The sequence below is a fragment of the Opisthorchis viverrini genome (assembly GCF_000715545.1).
Source record: "Opisthorchis viverrini unplaced genomic scaffold opera_v5_197, whole genome shotgun sequence".
Lineage (NCBI taxonomy): Eukaryota > Metazoa > Platyhelminthes > Trematoda > Opisthorchiida > Opisthorchiidae > Opisthorchis > Opisthorchis viverrini.
In genome coordinates, this window is record NW_008751854.1 from 143,603 (window position 1) to 157,912 (window position 14,310).

Consider the following 14,310-nt stretch of genomic DNA (forward strand, 5'->3'; position numbering starts at 1 on the left):
CCTCAACGGGCCGGGGGTAATTCGACCGGTTAAAGTGTGTAACCGCTAGCACTTGAGGTCATCCTTTAATACTTGACTGGCTGGAACGGTGATGTTCTTCACCAGTGACCGATATTATGTGATTTTTCGCTCTTACAACAGCAGCAGCTGATGTCTAATCGTAGTTTGCTTTGTTTTTCGGACACTGCCATCCTGATTATTTGAGTGTTTTTAGTTTTTATTCTGCTGGTGACTCTTTGGAGTTTGTAAGTCGGCAGATACTTCATAAATTATCCCTTAATTCTCGAGATTCCAAATTTTCTCTCCGAGTGCATCAAGTAGTCGGCCATTTATCTGTGGCTAGTTACTCAGTCGTTTTCTCTTCCAGGTTTTCGTGTAGTACTCCAAGGTCCATCCTCATCAGGAGTTTTATGTGTACACGAGCCACCCAGGCTCACGAGCCGTGTAATAGTGTGCTGTCTCTGAAGCGCATATTCTATGGACTACGAGAGAGCTAACAGCACACCTTCAAAAGATGACTCTTCTCGCGAAGAGTTCACGGCCATCCCCACGGATACATCAACCAGCAAAGATGACGTGTCCACAAAGGTCCAAACGCTGGCTACGGATATTTATCGAGAGCTGGAGAAACTAATTGGAGTATATGGGAACAAGTTCTTGCAGAATTTGATGCCTTTGGTGGTTTCAGCCCTGGAGAGCCTTGATGCGGTTCACTCTGAGAATCAAGATTTGACGTTGAAATTGGCACTCGTCAAACAAGACCAAAAGCACTTACTTAGTGAATATGAACGGGAGAAGAGTTCCCGAAAAGTAGCTGAGTCGGTATGTCACACTTATTTATGAATACTTTACATTGCACAGAGGGTGTTGCGGCTCGAAGATGAATGCGAAGAAGAGAAGAAAACCCACCACGCCAAACAAGCAGAACTGGAGGCGAACGCAAAAGTGTTGGCTCAGAAAGTTAAAAGCCTTTCGGATCAATGTGAGTCCATTTTCCATTTCCGTTCATTGGTGCATCTTAGTGGTTCGTCTCGAGGAACGGGACTGTGAGCTAACACGCGACTACCAGTGTCTGCACGACAGGTACACTGGGCTCATGCGGTCGTACGTTGAGTACGCTCAGCGCGTTCGGAACAATTCAAACACCAACCGAGTTGTGCCACATTCACTCGCCACGGACACCTTCATGCCAGCACGACCTGATCCTGTCAGCCTAAACTGCCTGGTCTCGCATCCTGCTAACACGAGCTCACCACCCCCTTGTCATCCAGCGGATTCTTGTGACACATATTTTGATGGTAGCCACTCTTGTTAATCTATATTTTTTAGTTGCAGCCGAACGTCAAAGAATAATGAAAAGCATTTTAGAAACGACCCCGGAGCTTTATGATTCTGGTGGAGATCAGCAGTAAGAAACTTAATCTTGGTGAACACTGTCTCAAGTTTTGCAGAGCCATCGTTTGACGAGCTGTCACAAGGTGACTTTCTCAGTGAAGACGGGCATGACGTGAAAAGTAAGTGTAGTTTGGTTGGTTTGATTACCTTGTAATTCCGTTTCATCGGTTCATTTCCATCAATTCTTGGTTTTCTGTCTTTCATCTTATATAAGTGGCAATAAGGATATTCCTGAATATTTCGGTTGTTCAGAAGTCATTTTTCACCCTTTGTAGAGATCCCTGTATCTGTTGGTTGTTATTTCAATTACTTCTTCAGTCTGACTATACCAGGATAGATTTTTCAAGAATTAGCACTTTTGAGCTACGTGTCCACTTGATGCATCTGCTTGCTCATACCTGAAGTTCTGTTTCTTTTCTGAGGCATGATCATATATCGGTTGTTGATCAGATGGCTGTTGATCTGTTCGCCGAGCTTGGCAATTGGCCTGCAAACGTTTCGTCACCATACGAGGAGACATCATCAGTGCGCAGTTGGGTGGCGCATGATCATATAAACGAGTAATCGGGGGTTTCGTCGGAGCGGTACTCTTGATTATTGTTCTTGTCGTCACCGTTATTACTGGTATTATTATTATTATTATTATTATTATTATTGATGATCACTATTCAGACTCCTTAACTTCGCATTAGCCTCCTCTGAGGACACTATAGCCTCAACCGCATGGATAACTAATGGGTCTTCACGAATCTATCTTCATTACTGTTGAACAGAAATTCAGTTCGTCTCATACTCTTAGCATTCGTCTTTCCGTCTGCAACATGTGTTCTTAAGTTTCTTGTTCAAACTAAATCAAGTTGACTAGTGACAGTGTTTCTTCACATAGTTGCCCCGCTTTGCGAAACTAATGAGAATTGAGCAGAATTCCAATCTCTTGAGCTTCGACAGGATCAGTCCAGAGGTTGTTTGTTGAGTTGAAGTGCGGTTTTCTTCGTTAGGAGTTTACTGCTGTGTAATTAAAATATAGGGTAAGGCTACAGATGTTCGTACTTCTGCTTTTTTATGTTACTTTTTTCTCAGGTTTTGATGGCTCTATTTGTACACCGCAGCATAACTTGGGCGATTCGGCAAGCTTGAGTATGTTCAGTGGTAAGTCCTCCACTATTGTCAGCTATGCGTAAAACTTCTCCGCATTGATTACAAATGGTAATCATGACGCGTTTGTTGATTAATGCAGTAACAGTAGTTTTGTAATAGACGTTATTGTAATGAGTTGGTTCGTGGTGCTTGTTGCATAGCAACGGTCAATGATTTTCAAGAAATCCCGTGAGGTCGGCTGTAAGTGACCGTTACTGACACCATTTTATCTGGATTATCGGTAACTGTTCCATGCACTTTTTCTTTCAAACAATGTAGGAATTGTTGTCAGGAGCATTGTTGTTGTTTCGTTTGTTTGGCTGGGTAGTTACCAACGGTCCTATACAAACCAATTAGCATAATAGATGAATTCATCACCAGCAGTTGATTTTTCGCTCACAGTTGCTGATAGTATCAGTGTGCATTGGCTGTTGGTCGATCACTGTGTGACCCTTAGTATGGCGACAACGGCTGAACTTACGGTCATCGTGTGTGTGGCTGCTTATGTTGACTTTTGAACGGATGACCGTGTGCTACACGTAGCACGTCATTCCGCTAATTGATGCTGTGTGGTGCGGAGATGCTAGCTACCTAGTCACAACCGCTGGACAAGTATAGGATCGAAATTAAGAGTGAAGACGGTCTATGGAGGCAACTACAGCCTTTCATTCACCATTTTCTGGCTCACACTGAGATGCCTGTTATGTTCAAGAACGGTTCAACCAATCTATCTCTTACTGTAAAGATACCCAAGTATATTGTTCGGTGACGTAATAGTAAAAAGGACAGATGTTCGTTGTTCACTTTTCGCACTTCTTTGTTGAGGGTATTTGAGGGCTAGTGACCACCGCACATGGTTTTAGACCACCGTTATGAGGCTTACGATAGCCCACCTCTTCAGCGCCATGGTCTCGAGGACTTGAACCCATTCACCTTTTAATACAGCCGACGACTCTGCACCGTCCATTCGGTTTAGCTAGTCTAACTTCACGTTATCTATTGAAGCGTTGTGTTTGGATTGCGAGATCCCGACACAGAAGCCTCTCTCCATGTTCCACATAAATTCCCTTCATTGTGGAGTCTCCACTCGAGTCAGTGGTTATGGTATTGTTTACGCCAATGGTTTTCATTTCATTTTCAATTCAACTCACACCGACCTACTAGATCTCAGGTGGCACTGCTCCGAAGGTTCTATGGATATCGCTACCGAATTTGGAGATTCATGATGTTTTGCCTGCACCTATAAGCTGACCAATTTGTCCTGAACCGTCTGCTCCTCCGCTGCAACTCTACCCTTTCATAACCTATTATCCCTTTTCACCCTAACATGCTCATTTCCCCTCCGTTCGTTGTCTTCTGTTTGATGCTAATCCGATTCACTGAATGAATGGAAGACTGATGCGACGCTGTCACTGATAGCGGTTAGTCGTCTTACCGGGGCCGATCAACCGATCATGGACTTTACTTAGCATCTCTTTTGCATCATGCTGTATTAAGGTGTCAGTCTCACTTTCCCTCACTTTGACTTACATTCCATGACCGTTTGAAGGATATTTTGGAAAGTTCAGGTTGGCTGCGGCTTCATCTTGTCTTGGGCATCTAAAACTGAATCACACCCCGTGAAGTCACCTCAATGAGTGAAATATTCTTCGAATGGATTTTCATATATATATATATATATATATATCAACGTTTCTCGTTGATTTTGACCATAGGGATATTAGAGTGAAGTACACAACAGGAGGAAGTGGTAAGGGGTTACAGAAATGTGTCATGTTTGTTGGTGATCAATTAGCATGGTCGTTTCGCCTAACGAAGTGAGCATTCGAGTCATCCGATGCACACCATATAGGTGGTCGTTATTGTATCATCACAGTAGATACTGTTCACGTGTATCTTTGCTTGGCTCAGTGGGTGTGTAGATCGTAGCTTGTGATTGTGGCTAATCACATTCACGTGCCTTTATTTAAATAAACCTGTCCGTGCAGCGGGTGACCAAGCCTCCATGTCAGTGTTGGTCTACTGGGCAGATTGGATTGCGAAGCAATGTAGGGCTTCATGAGACCCTTGCGGTTAGTGTTTCCCATTAGGGTCGCATACAATCAAGAACAAGCGACGAAGCCTGTGGTGTTTTGGCAAAACTTGGCCTGTAAAAAACTGAGCTGCGCTAAAATCAGTGTTTGGAGAGCACTGCTAAAACTTTCGGTTGCAGTGATAAGTGTGTAAACGCCTTCTTGGATTACGAAATGAATCAGGTCACTGATTAGTTCATTTCTAGGGCTGTAATGAGAGGGTGGAAGTTTCGGGTGACCAACTTCAATTCCTTCTAAGATTGGAAGTTAATCCCACATCAATCACCTTGGAGGGCTAAAAATTTTGGCATAACTTTCAGCCTATCAGTTTTAACCTGATACTCACCCACCAAACTCACTTATTAACCACTAAGAATGGGTTATTGGGTCCATCCGGAGGTTAATGTCATTCCGAAAGAATTGTGCTAAATTATGCCTGATGGGAAATTTCGTTGTTTAATCTTCTAGAGAATAGTCTCTCTCTATAGAATGTCTGTTGGTGTAATTAATGTAAGACGAAGCGGTGATGGCCTCCTGTCTAGAGAGTTAAGAGGGGCGATGTGTCCACATACGACCTGAGAACCACCCACCAAAAGAGCGAAGGTTTTCTATGCTGTGGAATTTTGCCTCAGAGCAGCCACTCCTATCAACGAACCACAAGTGTCGTTTGAAGGTATGGTTGGGCATCAGAATACATTAGCCGCTTAGATGACTTCTCAATAGGAGAAACAAATGATCACTGCTATTTGGCTGCGCTTGCTTTAGCCTACTATGTATATCATTTGAGGCCCACCCTCCAGCAGTGTTCTCTTTTGGTTCAGCTCACCCCCAGTTCACCTCCCACAAAGTATCCGCAGCCAAATTGGTAGGCTGACTTCATGTATTCATGAACAAATATCCAATCTGACTCTGCACCACAGACGAGTTTGTTTCGTAGGTCGTTAATTTGTAAAGGACCAGAAGAGAACAATCACCTGTTACAGTTATCCCGCGGAAGTGACCACCATTCATTAATGCCGTGGAAATCCTATCAAATTCTTCTGAGTTCTGAGTAGTCCAGTCAACCAAACTCTATGATGGACAGTCCTTCAATGTTCTTTCATCAAAACTGCCCCCTGGTCGGACAAAATTTAACGGTCGTAAGGCTGTTGCTTAATCAGAATTGAGTATCTTAGCTAAAGTTAAGCAACCGGGTATCCGTTGAGAATCAGAAAATATAAAGGTACAACCGTTTGTAGATCGCAGCCTCGTACAGACTGTCATAAACAGGGATACAACATAGAGTTATCGTAGCAGGTTCCAAGCACCATTCCTTATGATAGAACATCAAAACTAGCCATTTGTTAAGCGGGTAATGTAATTAGATAGGATCACCAAACTATTGTTGGCACACAAAATCAATGAACGATCAGGTGATGTTTGTAAAGTGCTGGTGTTGGAATACCATAATGGTCTTACTCTTCGACTGATGTTTGTGTTGGAGTTCCTACAAGGGGAGCATGATATGTTTTCAGCAACTTTTAATTTTCATACTCTTATATTCGCTCAGCAAGTAATCCAACTTTCATCTGAACTTAGTGTGTCAGCATCTCGCGACAGAGCACTGATGCTTCGGACCGCAGTAGGTGTAAAAATCGGCTGCCGGATGTAGGCCACAGCACGTCATACAGCTCCTATCTGACCCTCTCATCTTCGGACTCTTGTGGTTGTGTATACTTTCAGATCTAGTATTCACTGTGCGCTACTAGAATATAATCGTAACAGGGGCACTGCCTGTTCACCATTGAGGAGAAGTCACGTCGTTTGTATTCTGCTACTCCGGACCATTGATTACAGTTGGTCACTTTAAACAAACGGTCCAACTTAAATTGATTGGTCGACTTACGCCGGTAGGGAATTCACCGTTCACACGCGTGTGCATACTTGAGCGCGTGGACTTTGTAAGTCACCGAGACAAAAAACGGACTGATTAGGAGAGTGGTTCTACCAGTCTATATGCGCCACAATCATGCGTAACAAGGGTAGTCGTTATGATGAATATGCGGTTTCTTTTTGTTTGGTATCGATGCTCTCTACCTGCGACTGAACGCAATTGGGGTAAGATCAAGACGCCGACAGCTTGGGTGAACTGATCTAGATGAAGTCCTTTGTGTTCTGGGTGAAGGATTTGTGTCTGATTTTTCTGGAGGAAATAAATTTCTTTTTCCATCTAGGTTGCCCGAAAATAATGATAGTCGTTCAGCCGTATAATCCCTCCGGCACCTAGCTGTCACGTCTCCAGAAGGAGGCACAAGGGCCGAGATACTACCAGGCTTCCCTAGTATGGACAGCGAAGTCAAGATGCTGTGGTTGGGTTCGAACCACGGGTTTTTTTATCAGCAAGTTTGCGCTTTACCACTGAGCTGGACGAGCCCTAGTTTGCTCCGAAGAGTCAGTGCATAAGCCTATACTCGTATATTCTTTCCATCGAGTCTTTCGGTACCATAGTCTGGCCGGCTCACACTTTGGCTACTTTGGATATGTTGAAGTCATGATTCGTGTACAATGTGGTCGAATGAAGTAGAGCGGATAAGTAATCCCAAATGCAAGTCTAGTTTGAGGCCACGTAAGTTGTAGTTCGCAGGACCTGTAGCATAGTGTCTGAATCCATGGGCCTCTTCCTTTTGCTGTCATTTGGGTACGATAGCTTGGCTCTAGCTGCAACCGCTGCACAAAGTTTTTCGCCACATTTCTCAATGTCCCAGTGAAACGGTTCCAATAAACATGCATAGGGTGGCTTGATTTGTTGGGCAAAATACATAAAAAAACCCTGCCTCCTATATACTGGTTGATTTATCGGGAAAGTACATTACCTCTTCCCACAAAGAAACACCAGTCGGTGGTGCCCGATTATCTCTTACTGACAGGTTCTTTCCTCTTGGTAGTGGGCTGGTAATAACCGCCGGCTATACTTCCTACAACTACTTAGAGGGAATTCAGTAGGCTGCGGGCTCCCCATGATCTCTTCAATGTTCACGCCAAACATCTTTAATAGCCGTACGGTGGTACATCAAAACACAGCATCTGTGTGATGATGAAAATCTCCTATGATCAGGATGATAACGGATAACCAAACTTCGTGCTAGTTAACCCTGACTGGATTAGGGACAACAAACTATAAACAGCACCTGTACAGCGGTATATTTTTCGCTATTGGAAGCTGAATGAATTCCAGTTTCCGTGTGCCGTTTCGTCCTGCGTTCCATTTTCATCGTCCAGAATCCCTGTGGTTACTGCTTGACCTCTTCCAATGACTTTTTTGGTGTATTCAAAGCTACACTTTTCATGAAAGCGGAAAAGTTTCTCGGATGGTTTGTAAACAGCATAATGAGAATCGGTCATTGAGCCCGGCACTCAGCAAGTAAATGTGCATCCGCGGCAGAATTCGTTATTTTGGTTTCCTTTGACCAGCGGAACAGTCTTTTCTGAATTGATTTCCGGAGCGTCTGATTTTTCGACGAGGAAATCTTTACCAAAGTATTGTTCACTCCAGAGCTTTTTCCCGTATGGGGTCGGTCCTTCTTAGATCCTTTGCCGACTTACATTTCCTTTTTTGTATGACAGACCGGTTGTGCAGCGTTACCCTAATTTTCATTTAACTTCTCAGGTGTGACGCGCGAAGTGAACAACTTGATTAAAGAAAACCAGGATCTTGTTCAAACTAAGTGAGTTTTCACAGTGTGTCCCGCTGTGTCTGGTTGAGGCCCGGGCACGTCGTATTCCGTAAATTCTCCTTAGACCCTATCGTTCCCCGATCTCCTCGGAGTGTCAGTTTTCCCTACTAGATGCTTAAAGGCCAGTCAGCTTGAACTCGAGCTGTGGGTGGCTGAATACGTACGGATCTCTACCCTACTGATTCGTACGACAGTCGCTGTCTTCTTACCTGTTATCCACTGGGTTTTCACACATTGACTTCGGATGTGAGCAGTTCCACACGGTTGGTGATCAGTTATCATGGCATCGTCAATCTGTAAACGACACTGGGAACATTCACACAGTTTTCGGACTGGCCGTTTTCCTGTTTATGTGGTTTGAATTATCCTATGTATGACTGACGAATTGGTCGCCTCTATCGTTTGATCAACTAGAGCCAACGAGGGTCTTGAGGCTGTCCAAAATGTCCAAGAATTCGTGACCTAAATTCGCTTCATGCAATTAATTATCGTGCACTTTGTCATAGATCCAAGTCTATTGGTTCCACAATCGGGACGGAAAATACTAGCACACCTGCCAAGCACATCCTTATCCTCGACTGGGTCATTTCATGATGATACGATGAATCGTTTGCACTCAGTTGTCTAATGCTTTCGCTTGTTCAGAATGGAGGGGAACCTCCACAAACAATGAAAACAAGAAGTCATTTTTTACAGAATGGATTGATAACACATTCAGTACCATCAAACCTCCAAACAGATACAAGTTCATTTTCCCAAAGTCCCTGGGTTAGTTACGTAACAAGCTAGCTGAACAAGAAGGGCCAGAGTTTCCGCCTTCGTATATCGAACCCTAGGACGATCCGTCATTGGTCGGAAGTACTGGCAAGCGTAGCTCAGTCACACCCAACGGCGCACATGCGTCCAAGTTATTGCCCTCAATGCGCTAAGTTTTCCGCTCTCCAACTTGTAACTCGTAATGTTCGGGCCTTATTCTGTTTTATTCTGAAATGTGCCTTTTCGAATTTAACGAAGAATGGGAGTGAGCCAAGTAAAACCACAACAGCATAAACGAGGAATTCAGCCGGGTTCCAGGTGAGTATCCCATCAAAACCAAATTCGGTTGCAATTTAGTTTATTTCGCTAAAACCGCAACAGTTCTTCAGCACAACACTTCTCCAGTACTCCTGATTTCTCGTTAGATTTCAACTCGCTTTGCGAATTTCTGTGTTTCATTTGCAGTCGTTGGGCCGAGACATCCCGTTTCCAGGTATCTGAAAGACTATTCAACATCGCGCTTTTCCATTCCAATCACTACCCAGGAAGCCAAAGCACAACTCAGATTCTAGTGGATTTTCAGAGATGCGAATGTTTAACTTTTTGTTCCACTTGAATTCAATGGTCACATCTAGGAGAACGGGAACATTAACCTTTGTAATAAGATCAAACTACAATTAGCTTTTGGCATTACATAAAGGTACCTATTATTGTTGACCTGATAGGGAGTTTGGGCCCTCCCAGAACACGTCAAGGACCCCCTCCAGTCTTAGCTGAAACAAGCCGATATCCAAGATCCCATGTTAACAATTGACGATTTATCGATTAGATTTCAAGAAAACAATCATAAATACTTTATTCTTCATGTCATTTATGCCACAAAAAATTGAAATTACGAGAATTCGATTTGAAATACCGTGTCGAATCTGGCTATAACTTTCTGCATTTACTCGGTGGTTAATTTTCAGAAGCACATTACCGAGTCATTGACCTAGACTACTCCGCGGCCGCGAAATGTGTGCAAGAAGCTGGATTCAGAACGTAGGCCCGTTCCGTTAATACCAATATATTGTCAGTGAACGTATTTATCACAAATGCGTTAGTCCTCTTGAAAGGCCTGATGTTCAAATCAGGGTTACCTTCAAGAGTTCAGACAAACCAGAGACTACCTGTACGCGTACTTCGTCAGAGGCCTCACGCGTCGTAACCACAGAAGCTCTTCGTTCACGCATATAGCGGCAACGGGTCGGAGGCTATTTCAAACACTGTGTCACTTCTTTTGCCATTCGTACTGTTTGAATATGCCACAGTTATCCTGACAAGAGGGAACGAATTCCAAGTCTCGTCCCCCCCCCCCCATGACACTCGGAAGTGCTGACTCTTTTACGCTGAAAAAGATGAACGCCACAATGAGTGTTTACCGGAGGTGGTTCGAGTTCCAAAGATGCTGCATTTAAGTGCCACTAATCCCAAGCTGCTGTTGCGCTAATTAGAGTGATAATCATGACCAAAACTATCGGTCTTCCCTGAGTGGAATGAGCGGGTTCTGTAAGCGTATACGGAGCCCCATCAGACAAGGTTTTAAGGACCGTGCGCTTCCTGAGCTTCTTATTTCTTGTAGTCCGGGAGAAAGTCGGTCACGAAGTTGATGAGTGCGCCATTCTAGTGTTTTACCGCAGTTCCTAGCTTCTGACCATCATGATGCTAGTTTGAGTATCAGTATAACCCTTTGCATTACTGAATGTTGGTTGATTTTCACCCGTTTTTGCCAGGAACGCTTTGAACGTGGTCACGAACGACTTGATCGGTCGTATTGATGAGTTAACATGGTAAGTTGTTTTCGAGGGCCTTGTTATGCAGTTAGTTGCTTAAGTTTGTAGCTCTACGCCTCTCCCATTCAACGGCTAGTATCTCGGTGATTCTAAAGTTGATCGCTCTTTGGGCCACCAGACGTGAGGGGGCGCTACTTGCATTTTAATCATTAATAGTAGTGTGTGGTGTACCATACAGACCCGTTCAATTTATCGCTGGGTATTGTATCGGCTGAGTATGATACAACAAAGACTGCGAAACTGCCGGTCACGATTTGTTGGCACTACCGGTGAAAGAAAGAAGGCCTTCGCTGCAGAGTCATTTATTAGAAAATGCCAACTGAACAGTTACATACTATTGGACAGGGAAGCGAAACTCCCATGTGCATCTTGTTTACAAAAACTGAATATCTATCTTCTCCTTGAACGCGTCTTCCTGAGCTTTCCTGGACATTCATTGACTGTTGATCAAATCCAAGCAAGTGCGACTCCACAAGTTCCGTAATAGATCTCACTTTTCAAGAGACGCAAGGCGGATTTACGAGAAAAACATACTACTCGCACGCCTCCTATCAGTAGTATCACCGTCACGCAGATAAAATTTAACTAACCAGAAGGTCGGCCGTAAATAACCACACCAAAAGGAAGTAACGAATCGGATAACCGGGTGGTTTGGGCACAGTTTGGACGACCTTCAATGACCCTACCTGAGCATCTGTTCAATAAGTAAACCGACACACCTTATTTCAACAGCGACAGTTGATAGTATACTGGCTCTCATACCGGTCCTCACCGCTCTGTAGGTAATGTGGGCGGATGGCAAGATGGCTCAGTGGTTGGAGCGCGAATGTGCCGGCCGGAACGTCCGTGATTCCAATCCGACCTCTGCCTCTCGATTTCTGTGTCTAGGCTTGGGAAACCAGGCAGTATCCAAGCCTTCGTGTTTCCTTTTGGTGGTATGGCAATTGGGCACGAAAAAGGTGCTACAGCTGAACGATTTTCTCACTGCTCTGTAGCGGGCACGGACTTGGGATCGGTTGTAATGCAGTATACTCGGCGAAATCGTCCACGATGTCTCGTTGAAGGAGAGATTTTTACAATCCAGGTATGGCTATTTCATATTCACGCAGCAACGGAGATACGCCTTCTACCGGTTTTGGTATGTTCGTATCCAATAACTGCAGACGTGAAGCCACATTGAATGGTAAAGGGATCAGTTGATCGCTGCAGAAGGTAACAACAACTGAATCAAACAAGTAGATAATTATCGTAGTCTCCTTGAACAAGTTGCGTGTTGGAGTGTCCATTTTAGGATCTAGGTGATTGATTTTTCTATTGAATTCTGGTTGCACCACGAATATCGTCCTCAGTAGTAAGGCGGTCGCTGTGAGTTTAGCTCTATGGGAGAAACACTATATTTTTTCTGGGTTCCTTGCTACCTATCAGTTGTTGCTTGCACAACTTTCGCTCACCCGAGTCTCTTTCCTACCCTCCTTTCAAATCACAGAAATTTATTTAGCAGTTTTGTTTGTAATATAATCTGTCATCCCGATGTTAACCACCCTATGAACCCGGTGACCTATTTCTTCCAAACGCTGTGTGTCATCGACATAGATTTCCATCTCATCTCATTGGGTAACAAAATTACCCATTATGGAGCTAGTTTGAAGCAGATCTCACTGTATTTTCACTCTCCTGTTAGCCTCATTTTTCAGGAATACTAACTTTAGTGACATCTGTTCACTAAAATATTCTCCGGTAACCTCTGATGCTCATCTCTTTCCTAGTGAGAATGTACGGCTTTCTTCGGAACGAAATGCGCTCATCACAAGCAGCACTGGAATGTTGACACGCATAAAGGATCTAGAACAGGAATGCCGTCGACTCAGACAGGAGTTGGAGAACAGCGAGTTCCGGGACTCTGTCTATGCAAACTCTCAGCAAGGTGTGGACTCCTCTGATGAGGTTTGTTCCTCTTACAACTTCCACTGCCTACGTATCTTAAACCATTTGTGCACCCGTTTTAAGTGGGTATCTCCGCTTATGTTTTCTTCTGAATTTTCGACACATGTCTAAGATGCTGGATTTATGACCAATTTCGATTTGCTATCAAAGTCACTTTTGCCACTCAACTCGTACGATACAGCCGACTATGTCCCAAGGTCACCAGTTCATTGTTGTTTTATCGTGACTACCACTCATCGATAAGTCATGCCCTCAATTTGAACAAAGCAGTCTATGTGAGTAAACTGAAGGGTTCCACTCAATGCATTTTTGTCGGTTGTGTATAGAGTGGTTTGTGCCCTCAGAGAAATCGAAGTGTACAGCCTATGACTCAGGAAGGTCTACTTGATCTACAGTGTCCGTGCACTGCAGCCCTTATACAACCCTTCTGTATGTGATTCCAAGAAAAGCAATTTTGCCACAATATATACATGGCAAGACGCAGCGAAATTTGGTGAGAGGCATGCACAACCAGATAACAGATATCATGAATACGGAAATATCTTTGAATTTGCTTTTTTTGGGGTCCAGACGTTTCCCTCACTTTCTCGGAGGTTTTCCGATTTGAAAAACAAAAATGGGAAAGGCTGACTTAAACCACTTGCTGCACAAAGTTAACTGAGCGGTTGGTCACACAATACGGGACCACCAGTGAAAGAATATTTGATAGGGGGAATTGTTGTCCGGACGATTTCTATCGCATGGTTTTCTTTTGCATGGCATGGGTAGAGAAAAAGGGATTTATGGCAGCTCAAATCACTGTAAGACACCATTTCTGTATTCATTCAATATTTGATAGACCACCAGTGAAAGAATATTTGATAGGGGAAATTGTTGTCCGGACGATTTCGATCGCATGGTTTTCTTTTGCATGGTATGGGTAGAGAAAAAGGGATTTATGGCAGTTCAAATCACTGTAAGACACCATTTCCGTATTCATTCAATATTTGATGGGACCAGATAGTAATCCAGATCAGTTCGCAATTTAGAACATTTGACAACTACGGCTACTCTAAGAGCAAGTTGGAACTGTTGTTTCAAGATGCTCAAAATGGGTGATGCCTAGATCCGCACCACCTTAATGACGAGCTCATCCTTTTTCTCCCATTTCTGGACGCCAGAGTTTCCTGCATACACATTGGCAAGACCCGTTCCAAGTCTTACGAAGCGTAATAAAAAGTCTCGTCAACAGTATGATGAGGCACTGTACGGAGGACTCGCTAACGAAGCTGGTGCTGTATTAGATAAAAGGTGTGTGCTGTCCTTTAGTGATGGGTAACAGAAGGATTTTAGGCCTTCATTTGTCCGCCAAACTTCGCCTTTGGTTCGCAGTCGCTTCGTTACCAATCGAGGAGACATTCTCGGTACACGGTCGGGGGGGGGGGGGCTGAACCAAATGCAGCTAGATGGGCGGGTGGGGGC

At 44.0% G+C, this 14,310-nt stretch overlaps 2 protein-coding genes across 2 annotated transcripts in view; one reads left to right on the forward strand and one right to left on the reverse strand.

The window, feature by feature from the left end:
- Window positions 1–477: 477 nt before the first annotated feature.
- Window positions 478–14,310, forward strand: part of T265_08008 (hypothetical protein) — a gene marked incomplete at both ends in the record, with an annotated part of 48,013 nt that continues 34,180 nt past the window's right edge. The window contains 9 exons of the mRNA XM_009173695.1: window positions 478–822; window positions 862–982; window positions 1,023–1,298; window positions 1,330–1,408; window positions 1,444–1,514; window positions 2,476–2,544; window positions 8,251–8,308; window positions 10,846–10,902; window positions 12,672–12,849. Coding sequence (XP_009171959.1) covers window positions 478–822; window positions 862–982; window positions 1,023–1,298; window positions 1,330–1,408; window positions 1,444–1,514; window positions 2,476–2,544; window positions 8,251–8,308; window positions 10,846–10,902; window positions 12,672–12,849 — 1,254 coding nt within the window. The remainder of the gene's footprint in view (window positions 823–861; window positions 983–1,022; window positions 1,299–1,329; window positions 1,409–1,443; window positions 1,515–2,475; window positions 2,545–8,250; window positions 8,309–10,845; window positions 10,903–12,671; window positions 12,850–14,310) is intronic.
- On the reverse strand, window positions 11,979–12,191 carry T265_08009 (hypothetical protein; the record flags this gene model as incomplete). Its single annotated transcript, XM_009173696.1, has 1 exon — window positions 11,979–12,191. The coding sequence occupies one exon, from the start codon at window positions 12,189–12,191 to the stop codon at window positions 11,979–11,981; it is 213 nt and encodes a 70-aa protein (XP_009171960.1).